Source organism: Antechinus flavipes, chromosome 6, assembly GCF_016432865.1.
Source record: "Antechinus flavipes isolate AdamAnt ecotype Samford, QLD, Australia chromosome 6, AdamAnt_v2, whole genome shotgun sequence".
In the NCBI taxonomy this organism is placed as follows: Eukaryota; Metazoa; Chordata; class Mammalia; order Dasyuromorphia; family Dasyuridae; genus Antechinus; species Antechinus flavipes.
Window position 1 is genome coordinate 6885530 of NC_067403.1, and position 20454 is coordinate 6905983.

At 36.9% G+C, this 20454-nt stretch overlaps 1 protein-coding gene across 4 annotated transcripts in view; it reads left to right on the plus strand.

Moving 5' to 3' along the window:
• CPEB2 (cytoplasmic polyadenylation element binding protein 2) overlaps positions 1-20454 on the plus strand; it is a 64221-nt gene that overhangs the window by 12537 nt on the left and 31230 nt on the right. For 2 of the 4 annotated variants that reach the window (XM_051967229.1, XM_051967227.1), the window contains 3 exons: positions 1656-1746; positions 10551-10601; positions 18680-18703. In XM_051967229.1, coding sequence (XP_051823189.1) covers positions 1656-1746; positions 10551-10601; positions 18680-18703 — 166 coding nt within the window. The remainder of the gene's footprint in view (positions 1-1655; positions 1747-10550; positions 10602-18679; positions 18704-20454) is intronic. The other 2 variants (XM_051967230.1, XM_051967228.1) reach the window with 1 other exon arrangement.

The following is a 20454-nucleotide window of genomic DNA, read 5'->3' on the forward strand; positions in this document are numbered from 1 at the left end:
AAAGTGAGGAAGATGGAAATAAGTGATGTCTGCATTGAATCTCACTGTCATATGGAAGCAGAAACAGTGGGATTGACCCTAGTTTATGACTTCATTTTCTGTCCCATTACAGCAAGGTGTTCTAAGGTTCCCTTCTTCTTTTGATTCTGAGAGAAGGAGGAATAAGTAGGATTCTTTCCCTTGAGGTGAAATTGTACATCACTGTGTTGTTGCTGCTTTTTCTACCTCATACAGCTGAATTTCAGATGAGTCCCACCAGATCAGGTTTCTACTTAGCTAGTTGGACGGCCCTTTTCTGGGTTCCTCCCTCCCAATCCCATTTATTCTTATCTTGCTTAGGGAGGCTATACTGAATTGTAAAGCTCTTTTACTTTCTCCTTTCTTACCTGCTGTTGAAGATACTAGAACTTTTTTTTTACCCCAAGATCATATTTTTTTGCTTTGTCTTTGCTAAAGAGAAGACTTGGATTAGGGTGAGGAAGGACCATGTGAAAGAGGAGTTAGACCTTTCTGGATCTAGAAGGAAAAGGAGAAAACAGGAGTAGATGGTGTAAAGAGGCAGCCTTGGGCTTTATGGGAGGAAGATGACCCCGTAAGTCTATCTTAGTGGGAAGTAGGCAAGCAAAAACTGGTGGCCTATTTGCGAAGTATGGTGTAGTAGACAAATCCTCTTTCAGGGACTGCTTGGATTCAAGTGGCCTTCTAAGTTCCCTTCTAGTTTGGAGGCTCCTAACCTAAAGATTTATTCATTGATCTGTATACATCTCTCTTTTATTTCAGAGAAGGTATGTGGTTATGGGGTGTGTTTGTGTGTGTGTATGTTTTGCATATTCATAGTAATGAATTCATTTCATCCACTGAATTAATAACTTTATCTCTGTATTCATTCTGAGGCTGTCCTTAGAAACAAAGAGCCAGTGAGGCAAGAATGCTATGAATATTCTTTGCCTATTTTGGACATGATAGAAACAAGAGAGAGAGATTTGTGTGAGATTGGAATTGGTCTCTGAGTAATACTATTTTATATATTTTGTTATGATTTCTACTTTTCATACATTTCATAATTTAGTATATTTATATTTCATAAGAGATTGCAACACTTTCGTTATTCTGAAATGTTATTGTCTTCAGAATCCCAACTGTTGCTTCACAGATACTTAAATAGTGCTGTTATTGCATTATATAAAGTGTAAGACACAAGTTTTGGGTTGGGTTTTTTTTTTTTTTTTTTTTTTTGAGTGTCAGTGATCTGTGTTTCAGAAACATTTTTCTAGAGTTAAAAAATGAATAGATGAATGTATTTTCATTATTTCTATTAACCAAAAAAATACTTGAGACTGGTAGCAGTACAGATTAAGTAGCTGGAAGAAAAGTTTCATATAGTAATAAATTCAGTGAAATTCAAATCACTGATGTCATTGAGAATTTGGCAGCAACAATACTAAGATATTTTCCTGTGCAAGTATTAGAACTATGTGTATATAATGTGTAATTTTAAGTAAAATGAGATTTTAAAATTTAAAACCAGTTTAACCAACCACCTTCTATGAATGTGATATGATTGAAAATAAGTTTTCTTGAAAAAGTAAACTTGCTTAATGAATATTTGTCAAATCAAGTCTTATACAAGCACTGTGGGTTTTTTTCTCTTGTAGGATCGAAGTCGAATGTATGACAGTTTGAACATGCACTCATTGGAAAACTCCCTCATTGATATCATGAGAGCAGAGCATGATCCTCTTAAAGGTAAGTTGTCGTGAACTATGACTGTTAGTCTAGTCTGTAAGACTGTTCTTTATAAGAACAGAAGCATTAACTAGTTCAGAAGCTATTTAACAAAAATCTGATGATGAAACTTTACAATTTCATCAAAACTGATTTTTTTAAAGGTTTCTCTTAAAGCTTCTGAGCCTTTATGCAACCTGGATAAGAACCCTAAACTCCAGCATCTCTGGCTGGTGAGTGGGGTGGGGAGGCATTGAGAGCAGGACTGGACCTGGGATTTCATTGCTATAGGAAAGTTCCAGTGAAAAACTCTCATTAAAGATCCGAAACAGCAGCTGTTCCAACTAAGGTTTTAGAGAATGGTCAGCTCTCTGGGCTTGTTGCCTCTAGATCAGCTTTGATACTCATTAGGAATTTTAATTGGGTTTTCATCATTTGGGGAAAATCCTGTTCTTGAGAGGTCATCGTGTGCATGTTCTGGAGACTTAAAACCGGTGTTTGTGGCAATGGTTACTTTTCTAGAATTGAGCCTTGAAGACGTTAGGATATGAGCACATTCAGGACTTCTGTGATCTACCAGATTTTCCTCTCAGTCATCTTAATTTCTCTCTCCTGACATGTCATAGTTAGATGTTTCCTTGTCCTTATTTGTCTTTTTGTTCCTTTCCCATCACTTCCTCCCCCAAATAATTCTCACCAAAATTTGTAAGCGAATAGAGGATGTGATACCAGCCTGCAGTCTCTAGACCCATAGTCTCTGTTCTGTGATGCATGTACTTAGGAGCCCGAAACTTGAGTAGAAACTTGAGCTCCTAGTTCTGGCATTGATCCTGTCTGAGTGTGCTTCCTTATTTCTAAAAATGGGAGCATGCACTATACACTAAACCTCATAACATTATATGAACATGAGCTAAAAGTGGTTGTCACACTACAAGTCCAGACAAGGTTATTAAAAAAACTCTATATTTATCAAAGGATTCACGCTAGAGATCAATATGGTCTCATTCCAGTCTTGGACAGACCAGATTGTCTACCTATTTTCCATATTTCTTTCTTATTTTTGGTTGCAAAGAGGTTCTTTGCCATTTTGATTATTTTACTGTAAGCAGTTTCAGGAGATAAGTGGTTTTACCCAGACCCGTGCCAGTGTTAATTCCCTTCATTTTGATAACTTTTATTTTTTAATGGGACAGAATTATCTTAGTGACCACATGTCTTCATGGTGCTAAGTAGATCAGATTTTCGTTGTTGTTTTTAACTTGCACTTGTTCAGGGCAGGCTGTGATTATAATAAATAGAAATCAATGGCCAGAGCATTGTTTGAGAAGAATTTATCTTTTTAGCATCTGTACAAAAGAAAGCTCTTGGAATTTCTGGTGCAGTAGTAAACATTATAATTGATAAGTGTCAATATTGGGCAAGTAAAAAAAAAAACCCTTTTATTCCAACCTTTCAAAAGAATAAAGGAGAACATATCTTCCTGTTACAAAGCATTTGGATTTTTTTCCAGTCTTTTATTGGACAAGTAAGGGAATGGAAGTAAAAAAAAGGAGGGGTCTTTAAAAGCCACAGAGGAGTAGAAGTATTGTTCTTTGAAGGGGAATAAGAGGATGGATTTGTTAGTAAATCAGCCCCCGAAGAGAGTTGTTCTTGCCAGTCTCTCATCATCTGACCCAACCATTCTTACCCTTTTTTGTGCCATGAGTCCTTTGGGTAGTAGAGTCCCTTCTCAGAATGACAAGATTTTTAAAGATAAAAAGTACACACAGAATTTCAAAGGAAATGAATTCTATCTAAATACTATTAGTTAGCAAAATATTTTTAAAAATAAGTTCAGAGTTTTGAGGTTAAAAATCTTTGGGCCAGGGAATACTTGACTCCATTACAGTATATTAGGAGAATTAGTCCTCCTACTTAATGATTCTTAAAACAGTTTGAATTTTTGCAATGAATTGCAGGCAGTCTGCCATTTAAGTTTCACTCACTGTATGTGGGCTTCTAGTTATATCTGCTTTGAGGCTGCTCTGTTTGCCATCTAAATTTGCTAACTATGCATGAAGAACGTTTGGCCCAGTTTCAGCTCCCAGCTTAATACCATTTAGCCTTCACTTTTAAGACCAAGATAGACTTCTCTCTATTATACCCAAGGTAGAGAAAGCAAAACAAAACTTGAAAAGTTCTTTTTGGCAATTTTTTAAAGTGCCAAGATGAAGATGTCATTACTTGTGAAACTATTTTCTTGAAAAAGAGATACAATATTCCTTACTTTCTTGCATTGGAAATAGGGTTTGTCTATGAAAATGAAGAAAAGATTTCAAGAATATGCTTCCAGATTCTAAGTAAGACATAAATGCTTCTTATTAGAAATATTTTATGTATTCCTTATATTTTAAAAAAAAGAAATTTTTTTTTTCAAAAGAAGTAATTTTGTCCTGGGTAAACATTTCGAAAGCTTCAGTGGTTTTGCCTCTGCTTTATTTCCTCTTTTCCCTTTTTGTCCTATCTCTCTTGAATGGAATGGACGTTACTTAAAGTTGACAAAATTATATTGTTTATCCCTTTTGAATAAAATTTATACTTACCATTCTTTTAAAAACTTTGATATTTACTTTAGTTTGTTTTTATTATTTATTTTTATGTTGCTTAAGTTTTACCTTGTTCTTCCCTATTCTTCTTCCCAGAGAACCATCCCATCTACCTGGCAAAAAATATGTTTACCATTCTTAATTTTAAAAGAACCTGAGTCTGGTCAGCTATCCTCCCCTTTCACTTTTGTGCTCTTCTTTAACTCTGCCCTCTCCCATCAATATATTCCTTATTGATTAAGTATTTGTGTACCTAGTGTACATATTCTCAAGTCCAGCTAAAACTTTAGCATATCTTGAGATAAAATTTGAAGAACATAAAAGTTTTTTATTGTTCATAGGAACATCCACAGTTTGGAGACAGTTAAGGAAATATGATCTTAAGTAGAAGAAATAGTTTTACAAAATACTTTTAATTACTCACCTAAATGTTTAAAAAATACTTTAAAAGCCTTATCTCATTTATTTTTAGTAGAATGAATGTCTCATTTGGCAGTTTGGACATTTGACAAAATAAATCTCAATTAGGATTTTATAAAATTCAATTTTAAATAATTTTCAAGTCCAGCTTTGTTAATTAGAGCTAAAATAAAAAGGACAGGCTAGATTAGTTACTAAATTTCTTTATACAGCACTGACTGCAGAATTCTCCCATCATATTAATTACTGAAATTATCAGATAGGAAATCTTCCCTCTTAAAACATTTAGAAAATTAGGAAATTTAAAATGAAAAGCAACCACATCTCACCTCTCTTTATGCATTATTGCCATTCTCCCCCAAAAAAGTCATTGGAATTTTAAGGACAATCTTAGATCATCTATAAAAAACTTCATTCAAAAAGAATATGTAGCATTCATGTAGCCACATAGCAAAATTGATCATTCTTAAAAACACATTTTTAAAAGAGTGTCCTGTTACCACTAAATTTTTATTGAAATTTCTTTTTTTAATTCTAAGTCAAAATTAATTAACATTTCCCTTTTGATTTCTTTCAAAAAAATTGATTCTGTGAATCACCCACCATATTTTGCTGTAATAATAAATGCTTAGCTGAGTAATTGGAAGAGAACACATTCTTTTTCACTAATATTTTTGTGTTCTAAAAGCATGTAAGTGCTGTAGAGAAAAAGTATTGGACATAGGTTGTGGCTTAAGATTTATCATTACTGTAATCTCAGAAAAGTCCCTTAAATTTTTACTTTAGTTTCTTCATCTGCAAAGTGGAAATTATTGGACAGTTATTATGAAATGTAACTGAAATAATGTATATAACTTAATCTCCCCCTCTCCCCCTCGATTTGGTTGGAGGCAGTAAGGCGGCAGAGTATATAGAGTGGTGGTCTGGAGCGACCTTCAGGTTCATTAACTGTAAAGTTGAGATAATCTCATCCGTTTGTCACTGGGGGGTACAAAAGGAGGCAAAAGGTGGTCCCACCCTCAAGCCCCTCACCATTTTTAGGGGAAAGACAAGGTGCAGATAAAGAGGCAGATAAAGAGGCGCAGAGCAAGTTCTATTTGGGAGAGACAGGACATCACTGGGGTGATGCATCATGCTCAAGGGCCAAGGCGGGAATTGAACACCGTGGCTGGCACACAGCAGGCACTTAGTGAAGGCTTATTCGGTTCCATTTCCTTCTGTGGATGCAAATTGTAACTTCAGATGGTCTTTAGAATGTCCAGAGTGGACAAAGAGCATGAAGGCGGTTGTTCGGATCCCTCTGAAGCTCTTCCGAGCGCTCGATCCTCCGGCACCAGCCACGGGGCAAAAACCTTCGCCATCTTGGAGTCTTTTTTGCTGTGAGGAGGTCAGAGCCTTCGAACGAGCCAGGGGCCACCCCACTGTGATGTCTGACTGAGTAGGACTGAAGTTGGAGGAGAGGGGAGAGCGGTTCACAATTAGGAAGCTGGGTCCAGCATTTTTTCTTGTGATTTCTGGTGTTAATTGGAAATGGAACTTAAAAACCTATTTGTAAATAAATAGGTGGAACATAACCATCCATGGGTTGGGTACTAAGGTTGAATTTTCTTAAAAGGAAAGTAGAATTTTGTTTTTATTCCATGTGAAGCCAGGAGAAAGAGCACTTTGGAGAACTTGGGGTATTTGCTATCTTGGTGTATGGTGTGGTTGCTCTTGGCCTTGAGGGGGGTCACCATCAGGATTAGAAAACGGGGTCATACAAGGTCAAAAGTGAGCCCCTCCTTCCCCCACCACCACCACGTGGCCTCTGAGCTGATCTCGGCTCTGGGGAGGCTGAGCGGAAAAGGGAATGTGATCCCGGATGAGAAGAGTCCGCCCAAGTTCTTGAGCTTTGGAAGAGAGTGTTGATACAGTATCATAAGGAAGAAAGGTTCGCTATTTTGACTTGAGGAAACACTGTTTCCTTAAATGGTTTTAGAGGGATGAAGACTATATTTGTGAGTCCTATTTCACAGGATTTATGTAGGGATTAGTCTTAATTCTGACACAAGTTCCTCGTGACACAGGTTCCTTATCACAAGTGTAGCTGGGTGTTGTGAGAACTCTTCTCCTTTTTTATCTTATAAACATTTTTATTTCTGCCCTTCCCTCCCCTCCCCTTTCCCTGAGATAGCAAGCAATCAGATCAAGGTTTGGTAAATTCCAATTCCATAAGAATTGTTTGGTACAAGAAGACTGGGCCCTGACAGAATGTGAAAGTGCGCTTCGGTCTGCGTTCGGTGCCGCTTTCTCTGGAGTCTTAGACCACTGTGGTCATTGGACACGTTCCCCGGGTTCTGTTCAACTGAAGAGCTCTACTTGTCACGGCTCATGAGGGATGGAGGTGGAGGCGGCTACTGTTAATAAGCTGCTTTTGAGGACCGTTTTTGGAACTTGTGCTCACTTTGTTTGGGTGGGGTGGGGTGGGGGAATCAATTCAGCCTAATAGTAGGATTTAGAGTTCTGTTTTTCCTGGGCATTTTTTGGTTCCTGAAATCTGGAAAGAACCAAAGTAAAGGCTCATTACTGTGAGAACGGTCACTTTGTTAGGAAATATATTTTTTTCCTTATAGGACACTTGATCTCCCTCTGCCTCTTGCAACTTTAACCTCGCTTCAAACCCTGCTCCCCATCACAGCCTCCCAACTGCTCTGCCCCCTTCACTCCAGTGTCACACCCCTGAGTGTGACTCCCCACAGTAGAGTGGAAGCTTCTTAAAGACAACGACCGCCACTTTTGTTGTATCCCGCACGCCTGACACAAAATATGGTAGCATGCGATGAGTGTTGAGTGATTTTTGTTTCCCCCTCCCCGAATAAATCATCTTCAGACTGGCGTGGATCCTAGCCATTTAACATTACATTCGCCTGTAGACTGATGTGATCCCCCCAGTAGAGTAACTGATTCAGCAAGAGACATAATGAACATGAGCAGGTGTTCTAACTGGCTAAAAGGGCATCTGCCAATATGGAAAGGAGCCGTTAGATTGTACTGGATCTCTTCCAGGACTAAGATTTTGGGATTCTTCTAAAAATTGTTGTAAACATGGCAAATTAAAAGCAATTTTAATAGTAAGTTACAGTATTTTCACAGTAGATAGAATTAATAAAAACATTTCCTATCATTATTTATTATTTTTGTATTACTTTCTCTCCCTTGGTGGTAATTGGTTTGGAGGAGGAGCTACCACAAAGATAGGTAGCCTTCTGTGGGTGTGCAATGGTCATCAAAAGTGGGAAAGTGAAAAAACAAACACCTTGATTCATGAATTCAGAAGTTCTTGAGTTACAGATACTTTTGTGAGCTCTCAATAAGTTTTTGCTACCTGGCAGGCATACCTATACGAATTAGAAAAAACCTTTTGGAAATGTTCATTTGACTTTGTTTCTTAGTTTTTGATGGTTGCATGCCTGGCAATGAGTTGGATGAAACAACATACCACCTTTTTTTTCAAGGAAAGAAAAGAAAAAAGAAATTTAAAACAAATCTATAAGCAAAATTTGCCAATTATTTACTGGCAATAATGGATAAGAAAAGCTATTATTTGCTTATTTGCTTTTGGAGTGTATTTTGCCACATATGTAGACTATGGATGTATGTTCTGGTATTTAATAGTATTTAGACCTATATAGAGAAAAATACTTATTTGCAAAAAGAATCTGACTTTCACAAAATGTGAAGAATCATTTAGGATCAACTGATTTATCTGGTTTTGGCAATGAAAATGACAAATTATTACTGCTCAATGTTTTGTTCTTTGTAAGGGTTTTATGCTCATGATGTAGTCATAAAACTAACAAGCAGCCAAATTAGTTCTCCTAAAGTCAAGAATTTTATTCTCTTTATTTCAAAATGGAACAAATCCTAGGATTTTAGAGCTGAGGAATCTTAGTCATCATTTAGTTGATCCTTTTTTCAGGTGCCTGAAACACCCAGGTCACGAATTTCAGGTGAATATACTTTATAATACATTCACATTCCCTCCCTTATAATGGGGGAACTTCTGTTAAATGGCTTTATAATTTACTTATTGCAGCAGTGCCATTCTGGCCACTTGCAGTGCAAATAGGCATATATTCACTTGAGCTGTAGCATTTTGATCAAAATAATGAAGTCCTATGAAGTGTTTACTTTAGGGATGAAAAGGCAAGAAAAGTGATTTCCTTCTTTTCTTTCCTTCACTTACCTCCTCCAGCCAAAATGAACATTATCAAATATTTATCAGACATCAAGTGGGTACTAGGGATTTCTGATAGTGGGAAACAGAAGGAACTACTTGACCCTAGGAGAAACAAGTTAATAGTAAGCGAGAGCTGATGGGTACAGACATCTTTTCAGCACTCTCGTTTTTTGTTTTATTTTTTCTTGTTTCACATTTTGAAGAGAGCCATCACACCTCAGACTGGCAAAATGGAAAACTAAGTTGCTGTCACTATGAATTTGCCTGTTTTTTATTTATACCTTATAAACATAAGGAAAATGTTTTGAATCAAGAGGTCAACTATTGGGCATAGACTGAATCCTGCTGGGATGAATCAGTAGTTCCTTCAAAGGATGTTCTGTGCTCTTAATTTGAAAAGCTTAAAGAGATATTTTGCTCTGATTTAAATCTCTTGATTTAAAATAAATGATTATAACCAAATAAAAGTGACCTTAATGAGATTTTTTTTTTGTTTTGTTTTTTACTCTTTTCTTTTGGATATATGATCAGGTTCTTCATTCCACATCCATATCCAAATGTCCTTTACTAGTTTAGGTGTGCATCGTAAGATAATTTAAATCTCCCCAGACCACTCAGTAGTACTGATATGCTTTGTATACACTTTAACACTCCCTTTATCACAACCATTTTAAAGATTATGTAGTTAAGAGTAACATAACTAAATGTTATATCCTCTTGATCATAAAATACTATTCCTAAAGTAGTTGCTAGGATACATAATAGATTTTACATTTTAGCAATTTCCTAGATAGATCTGAAATTGCAAGAGACTTGAGTTTAATTTCTTTTGTCTTTGAATTACTGGCCAGTTTGACATATAAGTTGAGGCTTACAGATGTTTTTTCCTTCCTCCATCTCAGCAAGCAAATGCTGGGTAATTACGAGAAAAAATAATTATAATTTGAGAACTATTCAAGAAAGATTGAGAAAATATTTGTTTTATTATGTAAGTCAGCTTTAATTTACATTGACTTGTTTCAGAAATGTTCTATGTTCCTACATCATTTGAGAGATAAAATTAATTTTTCAGTACCATTTTTTGCATATTCTTACTATAGATATTAATTGACCTATAATTGTAATTAGTCAGTGGAACCCCATAGCACAGTTCAATTTTTTTCATTTACTTACTACTTTTAAATGTTCTAGTTGGTTTTTGATTCATTTAAGCATATTTTATATTGTAAGCATATTTTATCCCATTGTTAATTTTTTTTTTTTTAACTTTTTGAAAAAGTAATTCCAGTATTCAACATTTCCAAGCTGCTTAGGAAACAGATTGAATAAAACATGGACCTCTTTGACAAGAAAAGATGAAAGTATTGGCACTGTTTCTGAATTTCAGGAAACAGGAGTGGCTTTATTTGGTTGCTGTTGCTTCTAAAGCACGTTGGGATCTTATGATTTGAGTTATTTTAAAACTTTAACTCTGATGAAAAAAAATTCAACCTCATAGACTTCACATTAAATATTGGTTTTTTAATTCTAGAGAAAAACATTTTTAAAACATTCACTATTCTTTTATTTCCTTTACACCTTATTTCTTCTTCTCTCTAAAGGTCGCTTGAGCTATCCTCATCCAGGGACTGACAATCTTTTGATGTTAAATGGTAAGTGATATAAACATTTATAATATTATCTAGTTGAATCACCTATATATTAGTGTGTGTGTAAAGCTATTTCTCTAAAACACTTCTTGCTAAAATAGCCAGAACAATTTGATAGAAGACAGTGTAACTGTATGAGAATAAAACAGGTTCTCTTAGATAGTTTGGATAAAACTATAGGTAGAATTGTGACTGGAAAAGTGATGATTTTATACTTAATATATTTTTAACTGTGTTGATGGTTTTTGAGGACAGCCTACTTCTATTAGCATTGCCTTTTGAACTAGGAAGCCTACATAATTATTTTTAAAGCAAGGCTTTTCTCCTCACCATGATTTGAAACTCTTTAAGGTCAAGAGCATAATTTTATTATTTCTTACTCCCAGCCTTCCCCCAAACACCAATCTTAAGTGCCTTATATATTTACATATTACTCAGTTTTTAAATCTGCTAACTTTGATAATAATATCTGCTGGATTTGATAATGATATTTTCAAAGAACATTCATCATAGTATTTGGTGGCTCAGTAATTAGTTACAGGAATGCAGTGGAATATAGAGATCAGAATATGGATGCACATTCCAAAATGACAGTTGTGAATGAAGATGAGTCTTTCACAAAAAAGAAAAGACAGCACTCCAAATGGAAGTGGTTTGGAGAATTCCAAGCATTACAGCTACACTTAAGATTTTAGTTTCTTTCTACTAAAGATGCCATAAAATAGGAGTGGATGGGGAGTCAAAAGCAAAGAAGGCTATAGCTAATGTCTATTAATTAGACTTGGAGAAATAGGAGAAGGGTGAATGAAGCAGGGGGATAGAGCTACTGTCTGGCCTGTGAATCAAGAGATGCTATATATAACAGTCTTTGGGAGAGAGGCAGAGTGGGAGAACAAGAGTTAATTGATAGACTGATCGAGGGAAGAGCCTAAGCAGATGGGGGAATCATTTTAAGGTCATGATGTTGCAGTTAATCAGTCACTCAGCTATTTGTGCCTGGAGCCAATAGAGATATGGCACAGTATTTAAGGAGGTGGATCACAGTTACAATTTTGGTATATGCAAATAAGTAGATGAAGTGGTGTGAAATCTGCCATATTGTACTCCCCAACCCTTTTTCACCCCAAGGAGAAAGTAAAAACATACATTCTCAAGTAATTTATCAACTAGTAGCGAGGGTCCAGAGCTCTAGAAAAGCAAGAGTGTATTATATTTCAACCTATATATGTGGAAAGTTAGTTTGTCAGGGATTTTTTGGTAGGATGGAGAGGAATTTAAAATTTTTATATTAATATAGTTTTAAGTTTAGAATAGCTTTTAAATGGTAGTTTTCACTTAGCTGCTGCAGTTTTTGGATTTATAAAATGTGTTATCAAGAGACTTAGCAATAATTTCTCTGTTAAATTTCTGCATTTCTTCTTAAGTCTTTGGTATTTAAATACTTCAAGATGATTCTGGTTTTTATTTTGACTTTTGAAGAAATTTTTGAATTTTATTATATATTGTAAATATATTAGCATATTCTTTTGAGGGAAATATACCTACAGAATTTTTTTTTAACACTATTCAGATGTTAGCCTATTGACAAAAAAGATCTCAATTTTTAACAAGCCTATAATATTATTGTAAATGTGTTTTAAAAATATCTGACTATATCTATACTTTATGTTGTAATCTAATATACCATAATAATACTTGCATGATTTTTAAGTTATTTTTTAAAAATTTTCCCTTTTTGGTTAACCTCAAACATAATTGCTAATGATAAATATAACAAAAAAAACTCCTATGTGGTATTTTTTCTAATAGTCACAAATATTTGTAAACGAGACTGTGCCATGAACCAGGATCACGAGGGTGTTCTGCCAAATGCTTTAGTAAACTCTGAAAATATATCTTTATTGGAGCCTGATTTCACCTAAATTCCCCGTTTCATCCCTTCCCCATCTCATCTCCCAGAGAAGCATTCCCATCTAAAACAAAGAAGTTTGTTGTAGATAAATTTCTAAACGAGATGTCCGTCTTCAGGACATCTCCATGTATCCTCTTAGCCTTTAAGTTCCTTCCTGCCCCTCATTTTGCGCAGGTGAACCCCGTACTCCATTTGTAAAAGACTAAAAAAGCAAGCCTTGAAATTTCAGATCATTCTAAACTTAAAGTGGGGAAATAGGGGCTGAAAAGTAGGAATTCAAAATTAGGTGGAAGGAAATAAAACTGTTCCGATAGAAATGGGAATAGAAATCAGTTCTACAGGCTGGTGTGACAGTAATCAGATGTAATAAGCTGGCAGAAGGGGCAGAAGAGGAGGTTGAACAGCAAGTACGTGAAAATGGAAAGTTAAGACATCAGAGTTATTGAGAAGAGTGAAGAAGTCAAGGAAAGAACCTAGAAGAGGTTGGAAATTAACTCTTTTCTAAATGTTGAAGTTCATATGTGATTATTCTCATTAAATTGTGCTTGGAAATTAGAGAGTGAGTGGTATTTGTACTATGCTCTGTAGTAGGCACTCACAAGTGTTGACTTTAAAAAGTGGCACTTAGTGCCCCCAGAAGCATTACACATTAACTCCTGCTGAAAATGTACCCAGTGAGTCACTCATCTCCAAATTCATGTGCTTGTTTTCCCTTTAAAATTAAAGGCTACATCCTGTATTGAATTGGAAAAAACCCCAAGAGTAGAGGATTGAAGATTATCCAGATTAATATAGTTCAGAGCTGTACCACTGATCTGGGAGCTCCTTTGCATGGTATAAAAGGGCAGAGATCTAGAAATACGTCCCAGGAGGAATGGCTTATGAAGGCTGAGGCAGGGCATCGTGGCCGTGGTTGTCTCTCAGGGTCGTTCTGTGGGCTCGGACCAGGGCCGTGAGGGACCGAGGGGGGGCCCACAAGCGGGAGAACTGGGTAGGAAACCGTGTGCTCGGGGTGGACGAGGCGGCCTCATGGAGAAACCGTTGGATCCAAAGATCGGCAACGCTTTGTGGTGTGGGGGATGGGGCTCAAGGTGGAGGAAATGGCCCAGGCTGGGGAGGATCCGAGGCTGGCTGGGGAGGAGGAGGCCCGAGGCTGGCCCGGACTCGTCACCTGGGTACCCCAAGGGGCTCGGTGATCCTAGAGAAAAAGCAGGGTCGACTCCCGCACCTGCTCTGGCTCGGAAGTCCTGGTTCCACGTTCGGAATAAATCTTTAAGCCAAGATGCTGAAGCTTAAGAGACCGTGAAGGCGAATGACGGCTGGCCCGGAGCGCTTAAGCGTCAGGCGAGGGTTTGTGTCGCCTCGTCTCACAACTTTGTTTCTTACCGAGACGATAAATACTTCTCAGAAACCCAGAATGGTGGCTGTGGGTGTGCCTGGGTGTGGGTGTGTCTGGGTGTTCATGTGCGTAATGCCATTCCACGGGGGATTTTGGCACGAGAAGCCGCTGGCCGCCAGAAGCGTCACGTAGAACGAGGGGGCTCTTACTGACTGGTCAGTCCCGCTTCAGGAAGCTCCAGCAGAGCAGGTGACGCATGAAGCCCCCACGGCCGCGCCGTCAGCCCCCTAAGGGACCCTCATTTTACGGGCAAAGAAAAGGCCTCGTCCTGGCCGAGCAGCCCCGCGGCCAGTGGGGCTCGAGCCTGCGATGGAAGGGCCTCTGCTCTGAGAGATGATGGAGAGAAGGTGGAGAGACGCCCTCTACCCTTAGAAAGCTTGCCAGACTCTGAAGGAGAGAAGACCGGAGGAAGACTTGAATTCAAATTCAACTGCCACGCTTAGTAGCTGTGTGGCTATTTCTGCCTCGGTTCGCTCCTCTGTAAAATCAGAACAGTAATGGCACTCACTCCCCGGGTTTGTTTTGTGTGGGGATGAATGGTTTTACAAACCATAAACCACTGCACATTGCTGCTGCCGCTCCTGCCACCTCCGCTACCACCTTCAGGGAAGTAAACAGCTCGTTAGCCAAAAAAGGCATTTCTGTTTATTTTATTAGAAGGAAGGTTACAAGGTTAGATTTGTTTCTGAAATTTAGTTCTGATTGAAAATCCCGTAAATTAAAACACCCTAAGTCTATTTGGATCACATAAAGTGGTCTTAAATCCATCTAGAAAATACTTCTTTGCCCTATAACCTTTGTAAAAACATTTTCTTATTGGACTTTGCACCTAAAATACAGATGTTCAAAATAAACATCATAATTCAAGTTCTTATTAGTGACAGGTCTATAACAGTGAACACTTTACTGGCATTGGGGTGGAAGTGGCAACCCATAGAGGAATTACTTTGCATGTTTTAATTAGATCCTTAATGAATGTTATTTTCTATAATAGTCTTAAGGGTTGACAGAATAAGCCATTGGAATGGCCGTTTCTTTATTGTAAACAAAATTTTCAAGGGAACTGGCAATAAAAAAAATCCCCAGATTCATAATTTTCAAGCTGCCAATTATGATGACACTTAGATAAATGTGCTTACTGCCTTTTTAAATATCCCCATCTCCATTTGTGTATAATTAACAAATCAGATAGGATGTGAGAGGAGCCAGCATGTGACCTGGCTGCGATGCCATACATTTTCACCATGATCCTCAAATTGTGATTCCTGTCCATGCCTTCATCACAATTGAGCATTTGAAACCGAGAAACAAAGAACATCTGTAGCGTGAATGTTTAATACAAGTTCGTCCTGCTCTCTAATGTCTTGTCAAAGTTTAATTTGGGACTCTGGAATACCAAATCATTCTGGGATAATTTTTTAAATTACAGCTTTTTTTTTTTTCCAAAATATATACATGAATAATTTTGGACATTCATGGCTACAAAACCCTGTGTTCTGATTTTTTTCCTACCTTCCCCCTGGGATAATTTAAAGCTGCCCTGACCTTAGAGTTAAGTCATCTTGGACATTCAGGTTTAGATGGGTGCTTTCTGCTGCTGCTTACAGGGCCCAGGGCCAGGGCTGCAGCTTGGAACCTCGTCCATTAAGACCTTATTTATTTCTTATGGTCATCCATCTGGCCCATACGTTTTTCAGGCTTGATTTGGCTATTTATGAAAACTGATCTACTTCTATCTTGTCCCATCCATCAAGGAAGGTTTTATTTTGTTATTCTTTCCCCCCATGTTAGGGGGAGAGAGGGAGCTAGTGTGTGAGAGGGAGTGAGTGTGAGAGTGAGGGGGGGTGAGTTTGGACATTAGAAAAAAACAGACAATTCTCTCCACTCCCCTCTCCTGGGGATCCTCCCCCAAAGGGAGGCTATGGGGGAGGGAGGAAACGAGCACCAAACTTCTGCTTTTTGCCAGGCCCTGGACTAAGCACTTCACAAATCTTCTCTCATTTGATTCTCACAACATCCACATTGAAGTGGATGCTGTTTATTGTCCCATTTACAGAAAGAGATTGGAACAGATAAAATTAAACTTTCCTGGGATCCATATACAGATACTAAGTGTTAGAGGCCAAATTTGAGTTCACAGTTAGGGTTCTGTCCACCCTACCGCATTATAATCAATATAATAATTATAGTCATTACAATAGGAATGAATTAGAACAGGGCTAGCTAGGAGTCTAGAACAGTTCGGGGGCCTGCCTCCTTTGGCCTGTTCTACACTTGCCTTCAGTGGTTGCCCAGTGGCTTGGGGAGCCTTCTTCCAGTCTGCTGTCTCATCCGGCACATCCCCAAACTTCTCCCCTTCAAGCAACATCACCTAAAGTAATTTGGGTGACTTAAAAGTGATCGTTTCCAGTTTTATGCAGAAGCCACCAAACGACAAGAAAAAGTGCCCGGTCCATCTGTGGCTAAATAAATGTAAATGATAAGGATTAGAGTGGGGAACTAAGCTTTTGGTTGAGGAGGCAGCACCTCGTTTCTCGTGGGATTTGGGCGACTCCTGATCCTTGTTTATCCTTAATTTTTCTTCATCTGAAAAGAGAAACTTGTAACTTTGATATCCATCTGACAAAAAAACTAACTGTTCCCAAGAATAATTGAGTTAGTTGATGTGGAGGTGCTAGATACTGTACAGATATACATTATTACTTTGTTCTTTGCATTTGAAGGCTATTTTTTACATGAGACATAGTAACAGAGCTTAGCCATTAGCTGGCTGAGCTGAAAGCCAGAAAGCCCTGCTTTTGATTCATCCTGGCTAGGTCCCCTTCCTATATCATCTATGGGCTTGTGTAATCCTCTGTCTCTAGAGGTTGAGGAAGTCTTTTCACTAGAAGGTTCCTATTTGAAATCACAGGCTCCCAAAACTGATTTTGATATTCTTCTGGAGAAACCCAGTGCAATCTTGAATTCTCATGAAGTAGTTTTTTTTTTTTTTATAATAACTAAAGTCTGAACACAACCTGTTGTTTTTCTAGACTTCTTCAGAGAGCTTTTACCTGTTTGTTTTTTACTTTGTGTTTAATAGCACAATTTCTTCATGAACCCTGAAAACTCATGATGGGGGCAATCTGATTTTAATAGTATTTTTTCATTTGTTGCATTGATTTCATGCAGTGTTCCTAGTATACGAATATTTGATTTGCACCTATTTTTTTGTTCTCACAAGGAGTCTTTGTCTAAAACAACCAATGGGTAATTTTCAGCAAATGCATTTTGATGGGGAAGAGGGAAGGGAGAATTCAATTTTATTTTCAATTTCATTTTTCCCCTCTCCCACTCAGTGAGAAAGCAAGAAAAACAAAATCCATTATAAATATGTATAGTCATACAAAACAAATTCCCTTAGCTAGTGCTTTCTGTAGTAAAGAAGGATCTGAGATTTCAGTATCTGTAATTGAAATACCCTCTAAGAAATAAATAATAAATAAAATGCTACAAATATTGGAACATCTCTCTCCTTAAAAAAAATTAGGGCATAAGTGCTTACATATATTTTTGTTCATACCTCTGTGGTATCCAGAAGAATTAGTGTATAACTACCATGCTTATACAATCACATGGGACTCATTAGATTGAATTCTTAGAACCTTTTTTCTGACAAGGGCCATTTGGATATTTAGAATATTGTTCATAAGCCGTACAGAATTATCGGTTTATAGAACTTAAGCCGTGGAAGGTGGTTATCTCTAACTTTCAATTCATCATGGCCTGCAATTGCCTTAGCAAATCATTTCTTGGACCTTATATATAGGGCTCCCAGGCTGTGGATGTTGCCTTAGAATAAAACCACCTTTTTTAACTTAACTTTCCCCCCATTCATATATTGTGTTGAAACAAATTTAATAAAGCTAACCTAGTGTTATTAAAATTTGACTTCGTTATCCTTGTGCCAGAGTAAAAGTTTGTAGTCTGGAATCTGAACTTGATTGGGGGTGGGGGAGGGAGGGTGTTGTTTTGATAACTATTTCAATGCAATTGCTTTTCTTTGCAAGTCTGTAGTCTTTTTATGCCTTTTAAAACATTCTGAGAATGGGGTCCATCTGTAAGCTTTCCCAGGCTATGAAAGGTCATCCTTGAGTCCTCTTGATATTTATTTTTAGTCAACTTGTGCATTGGCAGATTACCTCATTATACTACATTAAACTTTCAGGCTCCAGTCTCGTGAAAGATTAGACTCAGTGGCTATGGAGAAAACGCTATACAATTCTTTAAATTATGTACCAGCTTTTGGTCAGTCTGATTGTAAACGGTTGAATTATTTTTCATTCACCTCACAGGATCTAGATGATAATTCCATTAATAGATAACAAACCCTTATCTGGTTTTTGAATTGCTGAAACCAAAAGATTCTATCACTTAGTGGTTATCCTTGTAATTGTAGATATTTATTATGCATTATACCTATTTTATCAGATAAAAGACTCATTCGGAAACTAAGAATTTCAGAGTATTCTCAGTTTTTAGGACAATGGTATCCAGGATTTATTTTAAATGGAAAAATTTTAGTCTACTCTTCCATTGACTTAAAAGAAGAAAGAAAAAGTAAATTTAGGGTGTGACTTAACTAACCATAACTAAATATTGTAATTCCTAAAACAAAGTAGCTCTAATTTCAGAAACCCACATAGATTTTTTTTTTCTTAACACAAATATTTTTACATATGGGCATGTTTAGTTCTGACATTTTATAATTTGTCCTTTGTTTACATGCAGCGAGGAGTTATGGGCGAAGACGAGGTAATTCACTTATATTTGCTATAGTATAATTACTTCTCATTGAGCTTTTGCTGACCAGTGTTTGATTATTTACTCTGGATTTTTTTTTCCAAACTTATACCTACAAGGTATGGCAAATTCACAGTTGATTCGAGTGCAGATTTCAATATTTGAATCCTAAATCTTTAGCTAATTAATGCATATTTTAATACTAATTGCAATTAATGTATATTTTCAAGCTTTATATTAATTTCTCTCCACTGTGTTTATATAGTTGAATCTTTTAAATATGGCTTCTGCTTGCAGCTTAAATTTTTGAGGAATCAGCTTTAATGATAATATTGATAAATGTGATATATGATTGTTCTCATATATTCTTTCTGACTGTATATAATTGCAGCTTTTGTTTATTGCTGAATGGTTCACACAAATTTAAATTATTTCAAAGTTAAATTAGGTCCCCCATATATCATTGGTAATCCTATTTTATAAAAAGGATTATATTGATCATTATTTTGGTTATTTGAATTTGTGACCTCTTAGTTTGCCTGTTGGTGTACTGCAAAGGAATGTCATTGGGAGGGAAGAAGCCTGAAAAATTGAGCCCTGAAGAAAAGCAGTCAGTTTTTGATAGTCTAATCTGTGTTCTCTTTCTTGGATAATAAGAGAGCTGCAGAAATGACCTAATTAAGCTTATGGGTCACAATCATAATTTTGTTGAGTTAGTAGAGCCCTCATTATTCCACAGGGCTAATTTCTGAATTTTAGAAGGTCTAACATTCTTAAGCTCTAATTTCATGAAATGCTTGACTGAGCAGTTTACATTTTTCATTTTATACACGAAAGAAATCTTAAGTACACAGATTAAGGTGAGGAGTTCTTTTCCAAAGGTCATTTCCCACAGCAGATTCTCAGAACGCCACATCCCAAGTACAAAGTGTTGGTGCTCACGTATACGTGTACAGGCTGACTTAATAATCAATGATGTTATTCTTAGGATGAAACATTTGATGGTGCTGGTTTTAAAATTTAAAAAAAAACTACAATTTGCAAATAATTTCAAAACTATATTGCAACTTTAACATGTCCTTAAGTATACACTTTCCTCTACTGAGATAAGGAAATCATTCATTTTGAGTGTGCAGTTTTCCAGTGGAATGTGCCAAATTAATTTCCTCATGCTTATGTGAGTTTGATAAGCAGAACTAGAGAGATTCCTCCCCATCCCTATATAAATGTTGGTGGGTGTGGTTGTAATGTGTCAGCTGACTGGTAAATAGTGAGCAACCTTTGAACCTGCAGGTTCTAATCCTCCCACCACGTGATACTGTTAATACAAATTTGCTCAGAATTTATTTTTATCTTTTAATAGATTACATCTAACTACTAAGACATCATTCAACAACCATACATTAAGTACTTTCACTGTGCTTGTACTGTGGTTAAAAGAAAAAAAAGATCCTAGGATGTAGAGCCACTTTATTTATTTATTTGTTTGTTTGTTTTTTAATAACTTTTTATTGACAGAACCCATGCCAGGGTAATTTTTTACAGCATAATCCCTTGCACTTGCTTCTGTTCCGATTTTTCCCCTACCTCCCTCCACCCCTTCCCCCAGATGGCAAGCAGTCCTACACATGTTAGATAGGTTACAGTATATCCTAGATACAATCTATGTGTGCAGAACCGAACAGTTCTCTTGTTGCACAGGGAGAGTTGGATTCAGAAGGTAGAAATAACCTGGGAAGAAAAACAAAAATGCAAGCAGTTTA